This window comes from Rhinichthys klamathensis, unplaced genomic scaffold (assembly GCF_029890125.1).
Source record: "Rhinichthys klamathensis goyatoka isolate OS25496 unplaced genomic scaffold, OSU_Roscu_1.1 h1tg000567l_1, whole genome shotgun sequence".
Lineage (NCBI taxonomy): Eukaryota > Metazoa > Chordata > Actinopteri > Cypriniformes > Leuciscidae > Rhinichthys > Rhinichthys klamathensis.
Window position 1 is genome coordinate 4,243 of NW_026607033.1, and position 22,269 is coordinate 26,511.

The 22,269-nt window shown below is 37.2% G+C and overlaps 2 protein-coding genes across 3 annotated transcripts; one reads left to right on the top strand and one right to left on the bottom strand.

Annotated features, from left to right (window-relative positions):
* Positions 1–3,036: 3,036 nt before the first annotated feature.
* Positions 3,037–15,721, bottom strand: ccnb3 (cyclin B3). 2 transcript variants are annotated; one of them, XM_056239560.1, is made up of 12 exons: positions 15,557–15,721; positions 15,199–15,306; positions 15,025–15,108; positions 14,360–14,460; positions 14,128–14,242; positions 13,021–13,119; positions 12,842–12,934; positions 12,582–12,719; positions 8,284–8,439; positions 6,725–6,874; positions 5,789–5,919; positions 3,037–3,201 (listed from the first exon to the last, which is right to left on the bottom strand). In XM_056239560.1, the coding sequence occupies exons 2-12, from the start codon at positions 15,271–15,273 to the stop codon at positions 3,135–3,137; spliced, it is 1,209 nt and encodes a 402-aa protein (XP_056095535.1). In that variant the 5' UTR covers positions 15,274–15,306; positions 15,557–15,721; the 3' UTR covers positions 3,037–3,134. The 2 variants fall into 2 exon arrangements, with proteins under 2 accessions (XP_056095535.1, XP_056095536.1); XM_056239561.1 differs by having other exon boundaries at positions 15,025–15,105; positions 15,557–15,720.
* A 241-nt stretch (positions 15,722–15,962) lies between these two features.
* On the top strand, positions 15,963–21,430 carry si:dkey-171c9.3 (uncharacterized). The gene is made up of 4 exons (XM_056239559.1): positions 15,963–16,141; positions 18,237–18,314; positions 18,532–20,097; positions 21,201–21,430. Exons 2-4 carry the CDS (start codon positions 18,237–18,239, stop codon positions 21,372–21,374), a joined length of 1,818 nt encoding a protein of 605 aa, XP_056095534.1. The 5' UTR covers positions 15,963–16,141; the 3' UTR covers positions 21,375–21,430.
* The last annotated feature ends 839 nt before the right edge of the window (positions 21,431–22,269 follow it).

Consider the following 22,269-nt stretch of genomic DNA (forward strand, 5'->3'; position numbering starts at 1 on the left):
CTGCACATTTTAGAGTGACCTTTTATTGTGGCCAGCCTAAGGCACACCTGTGCAATAATCATGCTGTTTAATCAGTATCTTGATATGCTACACCTGTGAGGTGGATGGATTATCTCGGCAAAGGAGAAGTGCTCACTAACACAGAAATAGGCCTTTTGTGTACAAAGTCTTAGATCTTTGAGTTCAGCTCATGAAAAATGGGGGCAAAAACAAAAGTGTTGCGTTTATAATTTTGTTCAGTATAGTTGCTGTTATTTTGTAACTCTTTTTGAATTTACTACTAATTTAATTCACTACTCAATTTACTTCCCTAATTGATTTACCTAGTACATTTTAGATAATATTTTTTGTTCAACATTCTTGTTATTATGCCTATATTCTATGTGCTTTATATTTTGCACATTTGTTCAGCATGCCAATAAGAATATGAAGGATTGAATTTAGAAGGAACTAATCTCCATGATGGCTGCAAATAAACACCATATTTAATTCAAAACAGCACTATACAGTAATGTAAACATAAATTACCAACAACATTTAATTGTCCTTATAAAAGCATTCTTTTTACAATTTATTCACAGATGCACAGAGGGTCTCAGCTGAAACAACAATTGTTTTTTTAGTTTACAGTTTGTTCTCAACCAGATAATAGGCCTAGGCTATTAAAACCAAATAATTATAATTTAATAAAGATCAAAAACATATTTAAAAAAAGTTTAAAGGGGCAACATTTTAATAACATAAAATTTACTAGGACCAAATTCAATTTTCTCTCAGTGATGAAAGAAAAGGAGTCCAGACGAGACATTGGCGAAACTAAGTCCTGGCTGGGACAGATGCATATTGTAGCATCTTCTACAGTCTGAGCGCTCAGCGCTAACTCTGGTAATTATAGTCATGGAGACAGATGTGCAGAGCAGATGATGTTGGGGTAGGCTACACATCGTTGACCTTTTCCACGTATTGTACATGTCCATTAGACAGTTTCATGCATGTATAATACAGCCATTAGTAAGCGGGACACCAAGTCAGTGTCATCATGCTCTTGGTTTGATCTTTTCACCTCTAAGTAACACAGCTGCTTCCTGCTATTATGTAACTGCCGTGTTTATGTGTCCCATCAGAGCTGCATGTGTTCGCAGCCGAGCGTAGTGCGGCTTGATCGTAAGGAATTTTCAATTGTTGTTAGCTGGCTAAAGGTAAACGCCTCTGTCTTTGAGGCAATTTGCTCCATGAAGCGCTTGCGACTCAAATAGCATATCTGGCTCCACACTCATGGATTTCTTTTGGGCGGGAATGATCATGGATACAACCCAATTGCCTCAGTCGGGAGTCCCAGAGAAAATGACAGGAAAATTATTCTAAAATTATATTCAAACATCGCAACTCTTGTTTTAGCACAGATAAACAGGATGTCGCATGCAAAAGGAATATGAGATGAAAGTAATGTCCCAAACAAGACTAATTGGTTAAAACAAGCTAAAAAGCGGGAGGTTATGTATAATTTGACGCTACCGAAATACAATTATTTGATATTGCACTGTTTTAACAAGCAGCCTCTTGCTCTTTTATTCTCACAAAACACATTAAGATATCAGAGAAATTCCTGCAATTAACTGCAGTTATTTGTTTTCTGCTTTCAATTCTCAAGGAGAATACAGATATGATCTTTGTTGCCTAATCTAACCGAAATGGGTTTTAGGACATTTATAAACTGGCATTCACCGACAGAATATCGCATAAAGATGATGTATTATTCAACAGATGTCTCCACCACTTTACTCCGCCAGATATTGATGTGTTGGCCCTCCATATCCCAATTAATGGAGTCACCACAGACATTTATCCACAAATGTTTAGCATGCGGTTTATAAATGGCATCCTTTAGCAGTAAACAAATTCAGTGCCACAAATAATGAGAAATCAAGATTTGCACGTCAATTCTGCAGACCGACTTAGGGATTCACAGCATAGGCCTATACATCCGAAGGACTCAGAAGACAATACAAAGACCAGGACCTAGTCGGTCAGTGATCAAAGGGTGCTGCCCACCGACAGCAATGTGCATGTGCCGTCTGGGACGATACGTGCAAACATCAATGAAAGGAATGTAATAACAAGGATTAGAAATATCGGCCTTTAAAGCCCAAAGGACAAGCAATCAGCATTCTGCCATCCCAATGAGCAGTTCGAGGAGACCTATGCTAATCAAAGACTGTCTTTTACCCTTTCAATCCACTTCTAAACTACACAAGAGAATCGCCGTAAAAACAGCAAACACCAGAAACAGCTCTGTGAGGTTTGTTGTTCGCTGTTGGCCATGATGGATTGGACCGGCTCACAGCTGTGAGTCAAGCTGCATCCAAAAACAACCAATAGACGTCAGAGACTGTTTGGACATCCGGACCGCCAGACAATCTCTTGAGATAAACAGGAGTGGTTTCCAACATTCAATAATCAGTGGGGCTTAAGTGTGATGGAGGTCATTTATTTTATTTTATATAGCTGCAATGATTGACTGTGGTTGAAAAGATGCAGACAGTTAGATGCAGACACATGTTATCGATGTGATAAAGGATCTGGAGGCACGCTGCCTCCTACTGGTAAAACTACGGCGCAGCATTGTATGTTAGATGCATTTTAAAAAGGCATTAAATGTCAACTGAAGTAAATGCAAGAATCAGGCAAATATGCAAAAGTACTTTTTTAATCATCCATAGTGTTTAATAAAACACTGTCATTAAAGTGATCAAGAAAATATACACACGGCAAACTATACAACAGTACGGAAAAGACAAAAACATATCTATGTACAAGGCATTAAAATGCCATTTTAGTAACATTCAACAACAAAAACCTAATGACCTAATATATTGAACTGATAGGATGGTTTGTACTTTATCAGCTTTTGAAACATTGATGGGGGTCACTCGTTTGTATTTTGGTTAACTGATTTTTACATTTACAAAAAGAATAACATGGTTTGTAAAAAAAAAAGAACAGCTGAACATACAATGGAAAACATGTATATACGTGTACATTTACACACAAAGACTTTATTTCAAAAGATTAAAATATAACATTAAATATAATTATTTACAATGTTTAAAACATTACATATATTCCCCTTCAGCTTACTTCAAAAACCCCTCCAACTTCTCCAGACTCGCTGTGGGGATCAACGCAACTTCAAAGAAAACCCTGTAATAAAAAATAAATAAATAAATAAACCAAGACATAATCAAATGCCACAATCTGGAGTATTTTAATATAAACAAACTGCTTCATTAGTCAAATGCTTTCAAGAAATCAACATCTGCTCTAGGCAGGAGTAACATTAAAAAAAAAAACATGTCAAAATGCCAATCAGGTTTGGCAAGAGCATCAAAACAACACAGTCATGCTCAGAGATAAGAAAATGGAGTCAAAATTTTCTAAACATGAATATTGATTAAACTCCGTTCTCAATCTCAACTATAGTACAATTTGCTCCAAATGCTTTTTTGCAAGGCCGACCAACTTTAAAAGCACATGATTTATATAGTAAAACAGTGAAATGTGCTGTAGGCTAAAACTTTACCAGAAACAAACCAGAAATGTTTAGACCATAAACCCACACAGCAAGAATCGTACAGGTCATTTGAGCATTTAAGTTTATTTGAACTGCTGAGATAAGCAATTTTTCTGAATATTGCTGTATTGCACTTCAGGGTAAATAAAAAAGTTTTTTTTTTAAAATGTATTTCCAAACATTAATTTTGCCATTAGTTGTAATAATCCAGTGAGATTTTTGTATGCCCAAGGAGTCTGACAACAGCTGGTATGATCTGATCTCACCACCATCGACTCCGTCTGGGATTATATGAAGAAACAGAAAAAACTGAGACAGACTAAATCCAGAAGAACTGCAGCAACGTCTCCAATACACTTGAAGAAACCTTCCTGCAAAGCTACAGTACTGTGAAAACTTTTAGGCACTTGTGTAAAAATGCTGTAAAGTGAGGATACTTTCCAAAATCATGTCATAAATAGATTTGATTTATCAATTAACTTCTATTAACTAAATCAAATCAATATTTGGTGTGACCACCCTTTGCGTTTAAAACAGCTTTTGTCCAGGTACACTTGCACATAGTTTTTCAAGTAGGTTTACAGGTCTGTTTCTTTAAGCATCGTGCAGACATTGCTGCAGTTCTTCTGGATTTAGTCTGTCTCAGTTTTTTTCCTGTTTCCTCATGTAATCACAGACGGACTCAATGATGGTGAGATCAGATCTCTGTGTGGATCATACCGGCTGTTGTCAGACTCCTTGCGCATACAATAATTTCACTGGATTATTACAATTAATGACAAAATAAATGTTTGGAAATGTAAACTGATATTTCCTACTGACACACTACTGCATAAGATACATATAACTGGCTTAAAACCATTTTTTGGGGGGTGATACTAACGTGCCTAAGACTTTTGCACAGTACTGTATATACACACTGCCGTTCAAAAGTTTGGGAACGTAAGTTTTTAATGTTTTTAAAAGAAGTCTCTAATGCTCACCAAGGCTCTATTCATTTGATTAAAATAAATAAATAAATAAAAATTATTTCTGAAATAGAAATATTTTGTAACATTATGAACAACCATTCAAAAGTTTGGGGTAAGTATGTTTTTTTATTTTATTTTATTTTTTAAAGAAATTAATGTTTATTCAGCAAGGATGCATTAAATTGATCAAAAGTGACAGTAAAGACATTTATAATGTTACAAAAGATTCTATTTCAAATAAACTTTCTATTCATCAAAGAATCCTGAAAAAAATCAATTGTATAACAACTGTTTTCAACTGATAATAATCAGAAATGTTTCTTGAGCAGCAAACCAGCGTATTAGAATGATTTCCGAAGGATCATGTGACACTGAAGACTGGAGTAATGATGCTGCAAATTCAGCTTTGCATCACAGGAAAAATTTACATTGTAAAATTTATTACAATTTAAAAAGTGTTTTCTATTTTAATATTATTTCACTATATTACAGATTTTACTGTATTTTGTATCAAATAAATGCAGCCTTGGAGCATAGAGACTAAATGCACGCAGCATAAGAGACTTCTTTTAAAAACATTTAAAAAAATCTTACGATCCCAAACTTTTGACCGGCAGTGTGTGTGTGTGTGTGTAATATATATATATATATATATGTGTGTGTGCGTGAGTGCTTTAAAAGTGTGCCAGCAAACCTTTAAAGCAAATTATTTTAAATTTCTTCAAACTTAACTGCAAAAACAGCAAACAATCCGAAACATGATCAGAAGTATTTACATGTCTGAGATAAACCATTTCTCTAAACATCGCTGTATGGCATTTTGGGGTAATAAAAGAAAAGAAAAAATATAAAATATTCTATATAATAATTTAAATATATATATTATGTATAAAAATAAACAAATTTAAAGACTTGACAGCTAACTTTAAAAGCAAATGATTTTAGATTTTTAAAAAACAACAACAGTAACATTAGCTCTGAAACTTTAGCAACAGCAAAAAAAACAATCAGATATGTTTTGTGTGTGTGTGTGTGTCAGTCTTGCCAGTTAAAAGCAAAAAAAAAAAAAAAAGTACTGTGAAAATTATCTCAGGCATTGAACTATTTCAATGGCTGAGATAAACAATGTTATTAGTGTTGTATTTTGGGGTAAATAAATAAAAAATTTACAAAACTATAAATGTACACAAAGTAGACACAAAGAACAAAAAGAAATACACAATTTAAAACGGCATTGCTGACTTACTTGTGCGCATACTTGCTCCGGACAACGGCGAGTTTGCTGTCCGGTGGGCTGCTGAGCATGTCGTGGAGTTTTCTGACCACGGGTGCCAGATCCTCCACACTGTATCCAGAGTGGAACTGCAAACACTGTGTCTGGAAACAGAAGTGGAGCATCAGTGCAAGTGTTATTGTGAAGTATAGCCAGATATCTTTGAATCTCTGAGGTGTCTAATGAGCATTACATAAGGGATGTGTGACTAAGACGCTTGCCAAATATTTCATGATGTGAGAAATAAATGCCCTTAAGCTGTCAATAAATTGAAGATAAGACGGAAACGACATCCGGTGAGAATGTAAATGAATTTATGAACGTTTGTGTGTGTGTGTGTGTGTGTGTGTGTGTGTGTGTGTGTGTGTGTGTGTGTGTGTGTGTGTGTGTGTGTGTGTGTGTGTGTGTGTGTGTGTGTGTGTGTGCGTGTGTGTGTGCGTGTGTGTGTGCGTGTGTGTGTGGGTGCGTGTGTGTGTGTGTGTGGTTGTTTCAAGGTAATTTAACTTCTTCATCTCTGACTTCTCTGTAGAGCCACTTAGGACATAAAGCAATTACTCAAATGTTAGTAAACAGTCCAGCTTCACTCTCATTAACCAAAATACCTGTGTCATCAACCCACAACTTAGTTTGAGTGTGAATGTGTGTGTGAGAGAACAGAAATTAGCATCCATAATGAGCAGTCACTGGCCTATCACAGAGCTGTCTCAGCTTAAGCTCATTTAGTGCTATCAGAAGAGCACAGAATTTCCAAATCACAGCACACAAGGACACTGAATTCACTGTGAAAGTGCATGTATGTGTGTATCGCCAAGGAACAGTGGCATTTTGTGAAAATAAATGGTATAATTCATGAGCTCTGTGCTTGCGCAAATGCGCATACATTATTAAAGCATAAAGGTAAACACGTACCCATCCTCCCAGATCCTTAGTAACTAGAGCGATGAGCAGACAGGCAGAGGCGAGCAAAGACGCTCTTACGGGCACAAACTCCATCTCCAACAAACTCAGCTCACAAATAAAGCGTGCCATAGTCAGTGTGTCCATACCTGCATTCACACACTGCCGGGAGACGAGAGACGGTAAATCATCACACACACAAGCCAGAATAAGTATCCATACAATGACAAACTGCAGAGAGAAGTAAAGTTTTTATCCGTTTACAAAACGCACACACACACTGAATCTGTAGCAGTGCCAGTACCTTCGGGCCCTGCAGAAAGATTACACACAGCTCATCCAACCCGCCAAGATTCTGAAGGTTACATTCTTGGCAAATTCAGCACACAATTACTAAAGGACGTGCTCCGGTGAGCCATAAAAGAAAAGCATTTCAATGTAAACATTTATTTCCTTGATTCTTGAACGCTCTATTCTTTAAAGGAATAGTTAAATCAAAACTTTGTTATTATTTCCTTATCCCCATGTTTTTCTAAACCTGTGTGTGCGTTTATTTTTTTCTGTGGTGCACAGAACAATTTTTGAAGAATCTTCACATGGCGAAAAAAAGACAAATTAATTAATTAATAAACAAACAGAAAAAGAACTAAATGTTGTCATATGATTATTCTAAGATTCTGAAAACGTTCTTTTAACATACATTACGGTAAGATTTTTTTAAACTCTCTTATGTTTACCAAGGCTGCATTAATTTAATCAAAAATACCGGAAACCATTAATATTGTGAAATATTAGAATTTAAAATAACTGTTTTCTAATGTATTTCTGAATATTTTATAATACAATTTATTTATGTGGTGCACAGTTGAATTTTCAGTATCATTACTTCAGTCTTCAGTGTCACATGATCATTCAGAAATCATTAAGAAAAGTTTTTTTTGCTGAAGAAACCTTTCTTATTATAATCTATATTTTTGACCCCAAAGGTTTGGGGAACAACAATGAGGGTGAGAAAGTAAACCATCCCTATTTTTGAAAGCATTTTACTAATGTATCAGAAACCACATTCAAGCAAAGGGGTAGTTAGTCTAGCAAGTCTATTGGCATACTATAAGTGATCTGTTGTGTGCATGCATGCTTTTCTTCAGAAAACTAATTGAATATAATGGTATTATTTGATAATGCGCAGTAAAGAAGCTTATTACTTTGTAAAAAGAGCAATTAGTAAATGTAGACATTCTGCCAAATAAAAACAAATAAAGACTATGTTAAATCATGGAGCTTTGACTAAAGCTCAATTAATTCAGCTGTTGAAAATGGGAATGGATCTGACAGCAACCAGTGACAACCGGTCACACACACACACACAAATTCTTCAGAGAATACAGGGGGGAAAAAACAGGCCACACCTGACAAACACAAAGACATCCAAGGAATGCTTCCCTGCATGGTCTGTCTCTCTGACTTTGACAAACACACACACACAATGTTAATCCTAGTGTGTGTCAGGTGACTCCAAAGGAGTTCCACCTGTCTTTTCACTGAGGGGATATGTATGTGTTGTCTCTCACCTTGGCATAACGACGGAGGAAGCGGTATGGAACCGGAATATTGATGTCAAAGTTCAGCGCCTGCAGGATGCTGATCTCCATGGTGATGAGCTGGGAGCGCTTGTAAGCATCGTCACAAATATACAGGAAATCATCCACGCAAGGAGGAGCCCGCTCCTGTAAGGACACACCAGAGACAGGATGGGTAACAACTGACAAATCACAATTTTTTCCAGCATGCAGTATGAATATTGTGCACAGTATGCAAAAATACAGCACACAGTGCAGGTACTGCAACGCACTCATCTTGAGTTGCATTGTTCAGTGAGACAAAGGAAATAGAGAAAAATATCTATCATATTTTTTAATATCGCTTACTTTATTATTATTCAGTCAAACTGGCAAAAGGCATATTACACAAAATTTGATAGAAAAAGAAGTAATTCAAATTATTTCTAAAACTGTATCTGGACAGTTCAATGTGTAAAGGTGATGATACACGGGGCAACTTTTTGAGCAATGTTGCCGTCAATGGGCAACCAGGTGTGAGACACAGGTCCCACGACCGATCTAAAGAATCCAGATAGAAGTTTTTTGCCCATTCTCGATGGGAAAGTGCCAAAGCAACATCGCTCGGCAACATTGCTCAAAAAAGTTGGCCCGTGTAACATCACCTTAACACACTGCAGGGCTTGACACGCTTGTCTAGGACAAGTGGATTCTTTGAAGGGGCAAGTGAAAGAACATGTCACTTGCCTGACCAGATAAGTAGCCTGATTAAAAAGTCAATTACAAAAAAATAACTAGGGAATCACCAAAACGTAAGAATGATTCTGATTTTATGGGCCGTTCACACCAAGAACGATAACTATAACGATAACTTTATTTGCGTCCACACCAACTAACGATAACGGTCTGTTTATTGAACAACGTCATTGAACATGTTTTTGATGTTCTCATTGCACTTTAACAAGCAGATGTCCTCAGCATGCTATGTTTTGAGTGAAGCTAGTGTAATCGATCTAATAATCTAACAGTGAATTTAGCAGACATAGTCAATAGTGGAATAAAAACAACACCTACTCTTTTCCACCGCAACTTAAAAGGAAGCAAGACAATGTTGTCGAAACAAGCGATGGATACCGGAGGTAATACCTCTCCCCATTTATTCAGAGGGTATGAACGATTGTTTTCCATTTCAATTTTTTCAACTTTTGACTTGTCAAACAGTGGTAGATTTTTCTGTACCTCGTCAATTAACTTCTCCACAATGTGCGAGCCCTTTAAATTCGAGTGGATTCTGATTGGCTGTCAGTGTTTTATAGTTCAACAGCTGGAAAAAAATAGTTCTGAAAGTGATCCCAACGATATCGTTCCTCATAAATTTATCGTTATAGTTGTGATGTAAACTCTGCTATTCTTTAATATGGAGAAAGATTTTTAGAACTACATCTTTATCGTCCTTGGTGTGAACGGGCCTTAAGTGGCGATTGATAACATATGACACATTAAAGCAACATCACATGACCAAGAGTGCTGTTTTCCTGAATCATCACGATTGAAAATGTGACACTGATTTCATACAACAGTTCAATAACAAGTAGTTAATATTAATGTCTAGACGCAACAGTTTCATTACTGAATGATTCAGCGTTTTGAACAAATCAGTTGACTCAAAGATTCAATGTCCCATTCATAAACTACTGCCTCATTCTTGAATGAATCAGCCGTTTGAACAAATCATTTTAATGAATGACTCACTGACTCACTCATTTAGACGGTCACTTGCGACGCTCATTTAGACGGTTTCATGTTTAAAACAATCTTTTTTCCCCCAACATTTCTTATTTGTATATTCCACAAATATTTAAAACAATCTTATAACCTTATTTAATGCAGTTGTAATTTTTCAGTGTAAATGATTTAATTTGATTGGTAACAGCCCTATAGTGTCTCAATATTCTAACGGAATTTATTGATCAAATTTAAAAATCTCAAATGAAAAAAGGAGGCATACATTTAATAACATTAGTAAAAAATAAAATAAAATAAAAAGCCCCTTTTAAAGGTAAAAAATGTCCTTGGTGTAAATATCATAAATATGCAGATTTAAATATGTCAAAGCTGATAGAACACTGATGAGAATATTGATTCAGAAGAACTTATATTGCTTGTCTGGGAAAAAAATATTTTTTTTGTGGTGTAAATATTTTTACTCGAACAAGTGAATAACCAATCTACTTGTCCAAAGGACAAGCACTTGACAAGGCTTAATGTCAACCCTTGTACTGTGGTATAAAGTATTTTGTGTACTGTTTCACATACTTTCTTTAAAAAAAAAAAAAGCAGTTTAGACAGAATAATATACAACAGGTGTCATTACAAATATATCCCATATCTGCATGACAGAGTAAAAGAGCAGATAAAATATTTTGGACAAAATATATAAATTTTCTATAAGATTTGGGGGGAAAAAACTGGATTTAGAAATCAAAGGCAGGGTAGGCAATTTGTTCCAGAAACATTCTTTGGTATGCTGGTTGAAAGTCTCTTTACAAGTTATGTGGTCTAAATGTATTATATATATATATATATATACACTCACCGGCCACTTTATTAGGTACACCTGTCCAACTGCTCGTTAACACTTAATTTCTAAGCAGCTAATCACATGGCGGCAACTCAGTGCATTTAGGCATGTAGACATGGTCAAGACAATCTCCTGCAGTTCAAACCGAGCATCAGTATGGGGAAGAAAGGTGATTTGAGTGACTTTGAACGTGGCATGATTGTTGGTGCCAGAAGGGCTGGTCTGAGTATTTCAGAAACTGCTAATCTACTGGGATTTTCACGCACAACCATCTGTAGGGTTTACAGAGAATGGTCCGAAAAAGAAAAAACATCCAGTGAGCGGCAGTTCTGTGGGCGGAAATGCCTTGTTGATGCCAGAGGTCAGAGGAGAATGGCCAGACTGGTTCGAGCTGATAGAAGGGCAACAGTGACTGAAATAACCACTCGTTACAACCGAGGTATGCAGCAAAGCATTTGTGAAGCCACAACACGCACAACCTTGAGGCGGATGGGCTACAACAGCAGAAGACTCCACCGGGTACCACTCATCTCCACTACAAATAGGAAAAAGAGGCTACAATTTGCAAGAGCTCACCAAAATTGAACAGTTGAAGACTGGAAAAATGTTGCCTGGTCTGATGAGTCTCGATTTCTGTTGAGACATTCAGATGTTAGAGTCAGAATTTGGCGTAAACAGAATGAGAACATGGAACCATCATGCCTTGTTACCACTGTGCAGGCTGGTGGTGGTGGTGTAATGGTGTGGGGGATGTTTTCCTGGCACACTTTAGGCCCCTTAGTGCCAATTGGGCATCGTTTAAATGCCACGGCCTACCTGAGCATTGTTTCTGACCATGTCCATCCCTTTATGGCCACCATGTACCCATCCTCTGATGGCTACTTCCACCATGTCACAAAGCTCTAATCATTTCAAATTGGTTTCTTGAACATGACAATGAGTTCACTGTACTAAAATGGCCTCCACAGTCACCAGATCTCAACCCAATAGAGCATCTTTGGGATGTGGTGGAACGGGAGATTCGCATCATGGATGTGCAGCCGACAAATCTGCGGCAACTGTGTGATGCCATCATGTCAATATGGACCAAACTCCCTGAGGAATGCTTCCAGCACCTTGTTGAATCTATGCCACGAAGAATTGAGGCAGTTCTGAAGGCAAAAGGGGGTCCAACCCGTTACTAGCATGGGGTACCTAATAAAGTGGCCGGTGAGTGTATATATATATATCAAATAAAAGCCTAAATTCAATCATATAATGTGATTGTGTCTCTTCAGAAAATTTGGGCTAAACCACTCAATTCATATGGATTAGTTTTACAATCTCTTTATGAACTTTTTGAAGCATCAAAGTGGTAGTTGCGTAGAGTAGACTGTCAATGGATGGACAGAAAGCTCTTAGATTTAATAAAAAAGATATTCATTTGTGTTCCGAAGATGAACGAAAGTCTTACGGGTTTGGAACGACATGAGGGTGAGTAATTAATGACAGAATTTTCATTTTTGGGTGAACTATCCCTTTAATTATTATAAGATAAGATTGAGTCATTGACCTTTCTAATGATATATATATATATCCTGTAATGATTAACTACATTTCTATGAGGTTGTGTAAGTGTGCGTGTGAGATAATGGGAGAATGACTAAGTCCTTGAGTAATTACGACAAAGCCCAGAAAAGTGAGTCTAAATGAATGACTTTCAGCTATCATGAGAGAGCATGTGTCTTACCTCAAATTTAGAAGCAATGAGCATGGCAGTGGAACCAATGAGCTGTAAAGACTCCCGTTTGACCGGGCTCACGGCCAGATAATGATCCGTCACTTTCACAGCCAGGTACAGAGTCTCATGATTCAGCTCAAAATTCTCCTGCAGAATAAAGAGCAAGAATAAAGTCACATGAGTGCTTAAACCACCAAAAGCCAACAATATTCTACCAGACTCATCACATTTGAAACGATGCCTGGAAGCCATCAAACATCAACACTAACCTGGACCTCAACCAGCCAGTCCACCAGAATTGCCCTCATATTGGTGTTTAGAGTTGGTTGATCAGCCATGTAGTCATGCAAGAAAAACTTTTCCTGCAAATAAAAGAAATAAAAAGTTTTAGCTTGCAATTTTCTGTTCCTCTACTTGTAAGATCATTAATAAACACTACTAAACCAACCTCTCTGCTCTTGAGGTAGTCAAAAATATCTTTGGCATACTCTGCTGTATGCGTGGAGTCACTAAGTTGCTCGGAATCAATGTCAAACTCTGGAGGGATCTGAAAGACAACAGATACAAAGATTGTGTTTTTAAATCTGTAAACAACAAGGAAAAAACCTGCCAAATGTTTGTTAACCCCTAAAATATTAAAGAACGTAATAATATGTCCCAGCTATCTGCTAATTCATGCTAATTCTGTCATCGCACCAATGCACCAAACCGGGGTAGGGTTGCACCAGCCGTTCGTAAATTCTTTAAAATGGAGCCCACACTAGAGTCTTAATAACTACTAGCTAGTTTGTAACTCTGTACGTTATTCTGTTGCACCATTTGTTCTTAAGGCAGAACGTAGAGTAGGTTGTAAGCTCTATGTAAAGTAATGCGTAGTCGTATAATATGATGTTTACTCTCAATGATCCAATAGCAGCCTTCAAGTACGTGAGCAGAAGCTGTTGAAATGCCGTGAATTTCAGTTTATCCTTCATTCTAACTTCTTTTGCCTCACGTTACTAACGGTAAAACTACGTTTCCATTGAATACGATACTACTTGATTATGAATAACATAATATGTATTTTATGTAAACAACATTCAGAAACTGTATTTGAAACTAAATTAATATTCATCAATAAATGAATACTAATACAAAAAAAATAAGAAATTACATTTATTGATTATGATTTTATTTGACATGCACAACACAGAGCGATGGGACAGATACACTCAGCGGCGCGCTGTAGGACGGGTTTGTGTTGATGAGCCGCTAACAAAGTAATCTACTCACATAATGTTCTCTCTCTTAAATGCAAGTGAGTGTGAATGTCAGCATTATCATATATGTCTAAAGAATTTAAGTCTGTCAGGTAAGCTCTACCTTTATATTGATGCAGTGCAGTCTGTCTGATATTTTATTCCTACCGTTACTCCTGATCGGAGGCTTCCGTAAATATTTATTTTATACATAGAGTTACGCTTCAACTAATTTTAATGGTGCAATGCAAAAAAATATTTAACTTTGCTAAGTTGTAAATTACGCACAGCTGTTGCAAACCACCCCAGGGCCTTACCTCTGGAGGCAGGAGGTGTGGAGGAATTGATGGTTTCGAAGAGGGCTCTTCCAGTTTCTCAAATGACTCCACATTCTTCAGTTCCTCCAACTTTTCCTCTAGACTAACCACAGATCTGACAGAAGGAAAGATAAGAAATCTGCAAATTCTGGGACAATCATCTCAAAGTACTCTCAAAACATCTCAATGTATGGCAGGTTAAAAGACAAAGATGTAGTAAAATATGACTTACTTTAAATTGACATCATTCTTAGAAAGTACTGAGATCTTCTTCTGCAGCTTCTTAACGGGATCTTTCTTTTTGATGGGATTGCTTAGCTCAATCTTGTGTGCCTTTAATAAAAGTGCATTTTATTTTTAAGAGTAAGCACATTTCTCTTGAATCAAAATTCAGCCTGAATGTCAGCCAAAAACTGTACTTCGGGTTTAATTTGTTAAAATAAGCATGAGTCACCAAATCAATCAACTTGGTTGGATCTGAGACACAGAGAGAATGAATACAAGGTGTTAGACAATAGTGAATAGAGCCATCATTACAATTTGCATACGAGAGCACCTCACACGGAAACCCAGAACCACCAAAGGAGTGCCCATCTGAGCTATTAAAAGTTGAGATCTCCTGCTTTTGTGTGCACTGTAACTTACTGTTTGGGCATGAATGAGATTTCAATGAGGTTATGACTATCAAGCATGCTGATTTGCATCATTCATTTAAACTGCTGGTGTTAGTGGGGTTACAAGCAGCTCAACACTTACTGGTTTGACATCATCAGAATCAAACCGAGGTGCCAAAAAACACTGAGAGACAGCCTAGTCAGGTAACATATGAAAGCAATAAAGATGTGGTGAATGTATACAAAAATATATATTAACACAAATTTGATTTGGCACCCTTACATTGGTAATGTCCACAAAAGCAGTTCTTTTCTTAGGGGCCCCTTGGGGAGAAGAAGATGAGCGCTTGGTCTGGGGGCCATCCTGCTTAAAGACATCAACACAAGATGGATCAGATCAACAACAATCAAACCAGCAAATATCTAATTCATTTTCAGATCTGATCTCATTGTATACCTGGTTCTCCAGTCCTTTGGGGTGAAGTTTGGGGATTTTACTGGTGGTGGGCTTCTTTCCTCTGGAAAACGGCATCTTATTCAGTTGTTCTGATCTTTCAGTTATATCCTGTTTCAAATGTGAGGTAAACAAAGAATGTATGTAACTTAATGAACTTATGTGCATAGTGCACACTTCCATCAGACACACACACATACAGTCTCTCTCTTCTCGTTGTGCTCCACAAGGTTACTAAACATTCAAACAAAGATCCGTAAAGAAATTGTTTTGATCGCAGGAAGCATCAAGTCGGTCGTTAAAGAACAACAACATGCGGGCAATGTATCGTATATTTTTTGTGAGAGATTGCAAATCTTACCTTTTCACGATACGCTGAACAACCTCAATTAAAACAGGTAAATATTTTGAAAGAGAATATGTGCAAACATTCACGAAAAGTACAATGGGAAGCTTTCTAGGCTGAAACAGACACACACCGGACTGCTGTCTGCATGCGTCCAAAACTATACGCAGTGATGCGATTGGCCGAATGCACTTCGCTCTAGGCCAATGAGCGTCGAGCTAGGATGCCGTTGTTAAGGGGCGGGACAATCGAATTTTCAAAAACACCTTAGCAACCAATAGGAAGCGAGCTCGCGTTTTAAGACTTGTTTTGAGTAAGTGGAGCGTGGACGTAGGAGAGAATGTGTTTGGGATTGATACCAACAGAGCTTCTATTTATTATATAAAATATTTAAATAATGTTAAGTAATTAGCTTCGCTTATTTTGAATGTTACTGATATTATTGACTTTACAATGAAGCCACACCCAGCCACCCACCCACACAGACACAATAAATGTCTTTCACACAGGAAATCAGCATTCTGCCGAGTGCAAACTGCCTGTGGCCCCATCACATTCTCAAGTCAAGCCGAACTTGTTTGACTGATATCCTTCAACAAGGTAAAGAAAACATATATTTTCCCCAATGTTTGAAGGGGTGATTCGATGTATTTAGTTAATTATAAATCACATATTATTATTATTATTAAGGTATTTTTTTGCAGAACTCATTTTACCCATTTGTTTTGGCTGAAATTATATTTCCTTTTTGTTTTACTACTTTACTTTAAAAGTTGGTCCTCCTGCTGTGCTCTCACATTTTCCTTCAGCAACATAAAATTATAACATGCAAGATAAATTCAATTGTATCTTAGAAGTATAAAGCTTGGGGATGAAAATCACAATATAACCAATATAAACTTTTAAGCCATGTTACGTGACATTTGATACATAGGGTTACACCTGATTGCTTGTAATATGTCTTTTATTCTATGTATAAGCAGCAATCTCTGTATCTAAAGTGCAATCTCTCTCCAGCTTTGTTCTATAGCCAAGTGTTTTTACATGTGCATTTACTTCTCAATATCTTTTTAGCAATACCATGAAATTAAATTTAACTGTGCATCCCACCCTCTAAAACTTTCACTTGTTTAATGGGGCATCTGATGTCAAATAGCATTGCATTTCCTTAGACCAGTAAGTTACAATTACACACATATTTTATTACTCCTTAGAAAATCTCCATCATATCAGAGCATCTCCTTTGAGTGTTTCACATCTCCATTAAAAACACCAAAGTATCTTGAAAACCAAATACTTTTCAAGGTTACGTCCTCCACGGCACTGCCCAGGAGATCTTTTATTTCCAATTCAATTTAAATGTACTCATAATCTAACTTGAACTGACTGCAGCTAACAGGTTAAGTGTGTGTTTAAGCATTTTTAGGCAGGTTAAGCATTTATTGCCAAATTAAATAAATATGTGGGCGCTGACACAAAGTGTTAGGCTGAGCTGATGTTTATCAAAGCTTTAACCAATGTTCCTCACAAGCTTCTTCTTCATTACATACATTGTGTTGGGTAAAGGTTGCCCCATGATCTAGAATCATGTCTTGCCCATTATCACTGCCTTAATTATTAAATCAAATTCTGCAGGAAAATGTAAATGGATTTTTTTTCAGCACCTATCAACATGCATCATCTTTTCCTGTCAGCCATGTGACTTAGTTCCTGTAACAGCAACTCATCTGGTGATCACTTGTGGTTTTCTTTTTCTGCTCATTTGAGACCTGTTTTTCTTTAGTTGTTCTTGGATTAATTTAGTTGGTCATGTATCTTGTTTTGATTTTAAATGTATTTTCCTTTGCTTGTTTTCATTCCTGACTTCACCATTATCAAAATTTCAGCACTCGGGATGTACTAGGCAAACACTTTACAAGCTAAAACATGAAAACTGATAGCCCGAATCAGTGGAAAAAATAAGGTGTTTATGGGGTGAGGCGGATGCCAGTCCAACCACCACACATTGTATTTTATGGCTTCTTTTGTCCTCAGCAGTAACTGAAGAATATTATGTACCCCAAGGGGATTGCTTAATTATGCTCTTGAAGATCTACCTCCAAAAAATCACGGCCTTCAAGTTCACTTGAATATCATTTGCAGGTGTGATAGAAAAGAGTTGAAACAAAATTATGCAGGTTGTTATATGCATTAGGCAACCCTGCACTAGAATATCAATGTACTTCTATCAGCCTGTTGTCCTGAGGTACAAAGTAAACTTTATCATGCCTCAGAAATGATATTTTAAGGATGCAAAATGCAATTATATAAAAATTATGGCTAATAGTGATAAGGCAATAATTATGGCCGATAAGAGATAAATAAAATTATATTATATTTTGTCTAGATGCATTAAAAATAAATCATTTAGTGATTTAAATACTTTAAAGCTAAAAGTAGCCATCACAAAATTCTAACTAATGTACAGTATGAAAATTTGATATTCATTATGAGATAATTTTCTAAAGATTACATTTAACAGTGTTATTAAATTTACTTTAAGTGAACATTAGATTACAACAAAGTTTATTTAAATGCTAAAATAGCTATGTATTGTAATTATAAGCATACGAGATTGATATCAACCATACAGATCAATTAAAAAAATCTGATAACCAATATGGTAACATTGTATCTTGCTCCATCTCTTTTTCAGATGATTAATGAAGAGTGGCTTTGCAGCTCGTTTAGACTGTGTGATCTAGCCACCGCCTCAGAATCGGGTCACTCTGATGTAAGTACAGAAATGTTAGTATCCTATTCAGTATAATATAAGTATATTAAAAGTCTGTAAATAAATAAGACTTTTCATTCTCTTATAAATTTGGTTTGCAAATTTTTAACAATCTTTATACAGAAAAAGTAGCTGTTAAAAAGTATGTTCACTGTATAAAGTGCAACATTATCCGATGAAAGTCAAGTCTTCATTTTTCTGCTATGACCTTTTTCAGGACTCTACGCAGATAGTAATCAACGGTGATTCATACCCACGACCCGCATACAACCCGTCATCAATCGAACACACCATGGAAACATACAGCCGTTTACTGGATGGAACATTAGAACAGAACATAGAGCCCATTCAAATCTTTGCGCATATGACAGCCAAAGCTATTCTAGATTCATCTGTGGGGATCAGAGGCCCAAGTGAATCTGTCAAGGTGAGACAGGGTGAAGTTGAGATGCTAGCTGAAGAGTTAACTGTAAAAGTCTGTTGCAAAGCACTAGAAGAGATGGAGAGGCAACATCACTCTGATGATCCTTCCAAAAATATAAATGATAAAGGGGTTAAGGAGGGGACTAATGAAAATGCATCGGTCCTGTGCTCCTCAGGCTACAACTGTGATAAATACGCATTTGAAATAGAAACAGACAAGATGGAGGAATATGATGACACACTGACCACAGTATATGCCAATTCCTTGAAGAGCATGTGCAGTCTGGGGTCTCTCGACTACCCTGATGCTCCTCCAAGCACCCCTTTACTTCCAGAGATGATGAGGAGTCGAGCCAGTTTCACAAGGAAGCTAAAGGGAGGACTTGCTAAAGAGTTTCTTCCTTCACCCCCTCCTCCGACCCCCAAAGACCACATGCAACCCTTATTGGAGAACCAAATGACTGACACGTCCGCTGACTTCATGGTGAGGCTGATGCGCTCGCTTTCACTCGAGTGTTGTCGAAACGGAGGTCTAGAAGAAGTCAAAGACAGAGAAGCTGATGATGGCGGACTCCAAAATGACATTCCCAGGCTGACTGACTATGCAGCTCAAATATCTGCAGATATCCTTCATTCTCTCACCACAAACGACATAAAAGTAAAGGATGAGGGTTGTGTGAAACGCATGTTGGCTATTTCTGATCGACTAGCGAGTGAAATTGTCACAACGTCTCTAGCAGAGGTGATGGCGAGAGGGGAAAGGAAGGTTTTGAAGGAAGAAACAACATCATACTCAATGCCTCCAGACAAAAGATCTAGCATGCAGTTCTCTGCAACTGACGAGGTGAAAATTTTAGCTAATGAGCTAATCCTTGACGCTTTGGTTCATGCTTTAGCTAAGCTAAGACAGGGCGTGTTTGAACATGGAACCCAGCCACATCTTTCGGGCCAAGCAGCAGCACCACAGCCATGGGAAGAAGAAAGATGTGCAAACACACTGTGTAGAGTCTCAATCAACTCCCTCAAAGCCAAAAGATGCTGTAACGATAAATCAGAACTGAACCCCATTACAGTTGACGCCAATGTGACATCATCGGTACACACATTTTCCAACGACTTTGCAGAAGACGTGCTTCAACATTCTGTATGTGATGCTTCCAGATTCCTGTTTAACTGTAAGCAATCTGAGGGAGCAGAATTTGGCTCACAGAAAGACATTAAACCACAGGTGATTAAGATACATGCTGAAGAAAGTCGTCATGTCCAGGAACTGCAATGTGCTCTACTCTGGGCCGCGGCCTCACAGAACGGGACTTCAGCACTTCAGTTTGATCTACCAGACACAAGCCTTCAGCAACAGGTACAGAATATTACAGTTTTCACAGACTGAATTTGCCTATTGGATGGATGTAATATTTTTTGCTTTAATGTCTAAAGGCCCCGTTCACACCAAGGACAATAACTATAAAGTTCCGTTACAATTCCATGAGAATAGGGAAGCCTATACTATAACAGACGTCCCTATTCTCATGGAATTAGAACCATTATTACAACTTTAAAGCAATCATTATTGTGATCATGTTTGGTGTGAGCGGGCTTTAACTCAGTATTTTCGATGTAAGGTGGGGAAGGTTGCCTAAGACATAGACATCATGTCTTTTTAATTTTTGCACATGCATTTACTGGAATCAAACTTTTAGGCTACTTGTTCAATATCATTATTATTCCAACTTCCAATCAATTTTTATTTTAATTAAAAAAGTTAAGAAGGTAATATTTTATCCTAAAACAAATTTTTGAATACATACATAAAACAATTAAAAATTGTTTGGATTGTCGTTTCAGTAGAAGCAAATATGGCAAATTGAATTTGAACCCAGAATTGATTTTTCTTCCTGAAAAGGTTTTGTCTTATAAATCCTTTTTTTTAATTTATTTTTATACGTGGTTAAACTGACAGTTTTACTACAATCCCAGTCTAGTAGCTTGGAGTTTATGGACATCAGTTTTAGTTTTGCACATGCATTTATACTTAGTCTGAAAATATCATTTTATACCAACCCCTAATCTATCATTTTAATTCAAAAAGTTAATAAAAAAAAGAGACATAAAGCATTGCATTGTGGTTCCAGAATTAAATGAGAAATGTTATCACAATTCAAGTGAATTTAATTGATTTTTCTTTCTGATAAGGTTTATTATTAAAAAAAAAAGTTACAACTTACTGCATTTTACAACAATCCTATAGTCACCATCTAATACAATAGCTTTGAGTTTATAGAGATATGAATTGAATCTTTACAAATTATAAGGAAGCACTATAATTATTGGATGGTATCATTGAACTATCATACTTGCTTTGAAAGAGCCAATCAGTTTAATTACAAATGCTCACACTAAAGTCTATCATTTTCATTATAAAATAATTGTATTGCTTTTTATTTGACTAACATGTTCCCTTAGCTTTGCAGACTCTCTCGGAGCGCCCGTCTGAATGGCTGGACAGTGGGCGCTTTAATGGCCTCTCTCGAAGAGTTTTGTGACATGCAGCGAGCGACCAGCAGAGGACGCTATAAGAGCTCCGATTCTCTCCTGGAGCATCTGCAGCACCTGATCGACAATTCACATTTAAACTGATCTGGGACCAGCTTCGCCCTTGCAGAACAGGTCATTGATCCGTACGACACCCCCTGATATGAAGACAGAAAACAGCAGACATTAATCTTCATCCACACAATCTTTCACATCCCAAACATTAATACAAGAAGACAGAGTCATAAAGTATAGGCAATTATAATCAATTTCATTCTCACCCATTGAAAATGAGCCATTAAAGACAAAACAGCTGTATGCACGCTGTCTGTTTAAACCGATATCTGCTCTCCCAATCCAAGCCAATTTTAGAAGTTACCATCGTCCAAAACACACTGACACATTCTTGACCAAAGATTCTGTACATTATTTTTCAACAATATGTCAGTACCAATAATAAAGTGTGTCTGAATAATGATAAACAGTGAATGCTGTATTGTTGGAGCTGATTGCTGTAAAGGGGTGCGCAGGGCTTTGCGGGGTGTGTAAAAAGCAGGACTATTTTACTGCATCCCATTAATACTCCCAAAGCAGTGATACCTAACATGGCAGGAATGCGCTTTAGCGAAAACCTGCATCTCACTCACTCCCACTCTTGGCGACCACAGCTTGAAAAATCAGGGACACACACAAACACACACACTCATTCTTTGACCCTATGTCTCGCTCTATCAGTCTCCCCTCCCAGACATGCTCTTTCTTTCACTTTCTCTCTCTCTCCCGCACACACACACACATTCTCATACACAAGGGGGGCTGACTTCACAGCTGCGGTGTCAGTGAAGACACAATGGCTTTCAGTCCAGCCCCGTTAGACGCATCTGGAGAAGCGTTTGTTCCAATGTCTGACCCATCGCTGCCAAAAATGAGAGACGGCGAAAAAAACGTGCATAAGGAAAAAAGATAGCAGGAAAGGGGAGTGGGGAAGAGAGAGAAGGGA

Excerpts from the sequence above, each read along its gene's own strand:
- si:dkey-171c9.3 (XM_056239559.1), top strand. The coding sequence starts at position 18,237 with ATGATTAATGAAGAGTGGCTTTGCAGCTCGTTTAGACTGTGTGATCTA. Across the intron at positions 18,315-18,531 it reads CAGAATCGGGTCACTCTGAT|GACTCTACGCAGATAGTAAT; the intron begins GTAAGTACAGAA and ends GACCTTTTTCAG. Across the intron at positions 20,098-21,200 it reads ACACAAGCCTTCAGCAACAG|CTTTGCAGACTCTCTCGGAG; the intron begins GTACAGAATATT and ends ATGTTCCCTTAG.
- ccnb3 (XM_056239560.1), bottom strand. The coding sequence starts at position 15,273 with ATGCCGTTTTCCAGAGGAAAGAAGCCCACCACCAGTAAAATCCCCAAA. Across the intron at positions 13,120-14,127 it reads CACACCTCCTGCCTCCAGAG|ATCCCTCCAGAGTTTGACAT; the intron begins GTAAGGCCCTGG and ends GTTGTCTTTCAG. Across the intron at positions 5,920-6,724 it reads CTAAGGATCTGGGAGGATGG|ACACAGTGTTTGCAGTTCCA; the intron begins GTACGTGTTTAC and ends TTCTGTTTCCAG.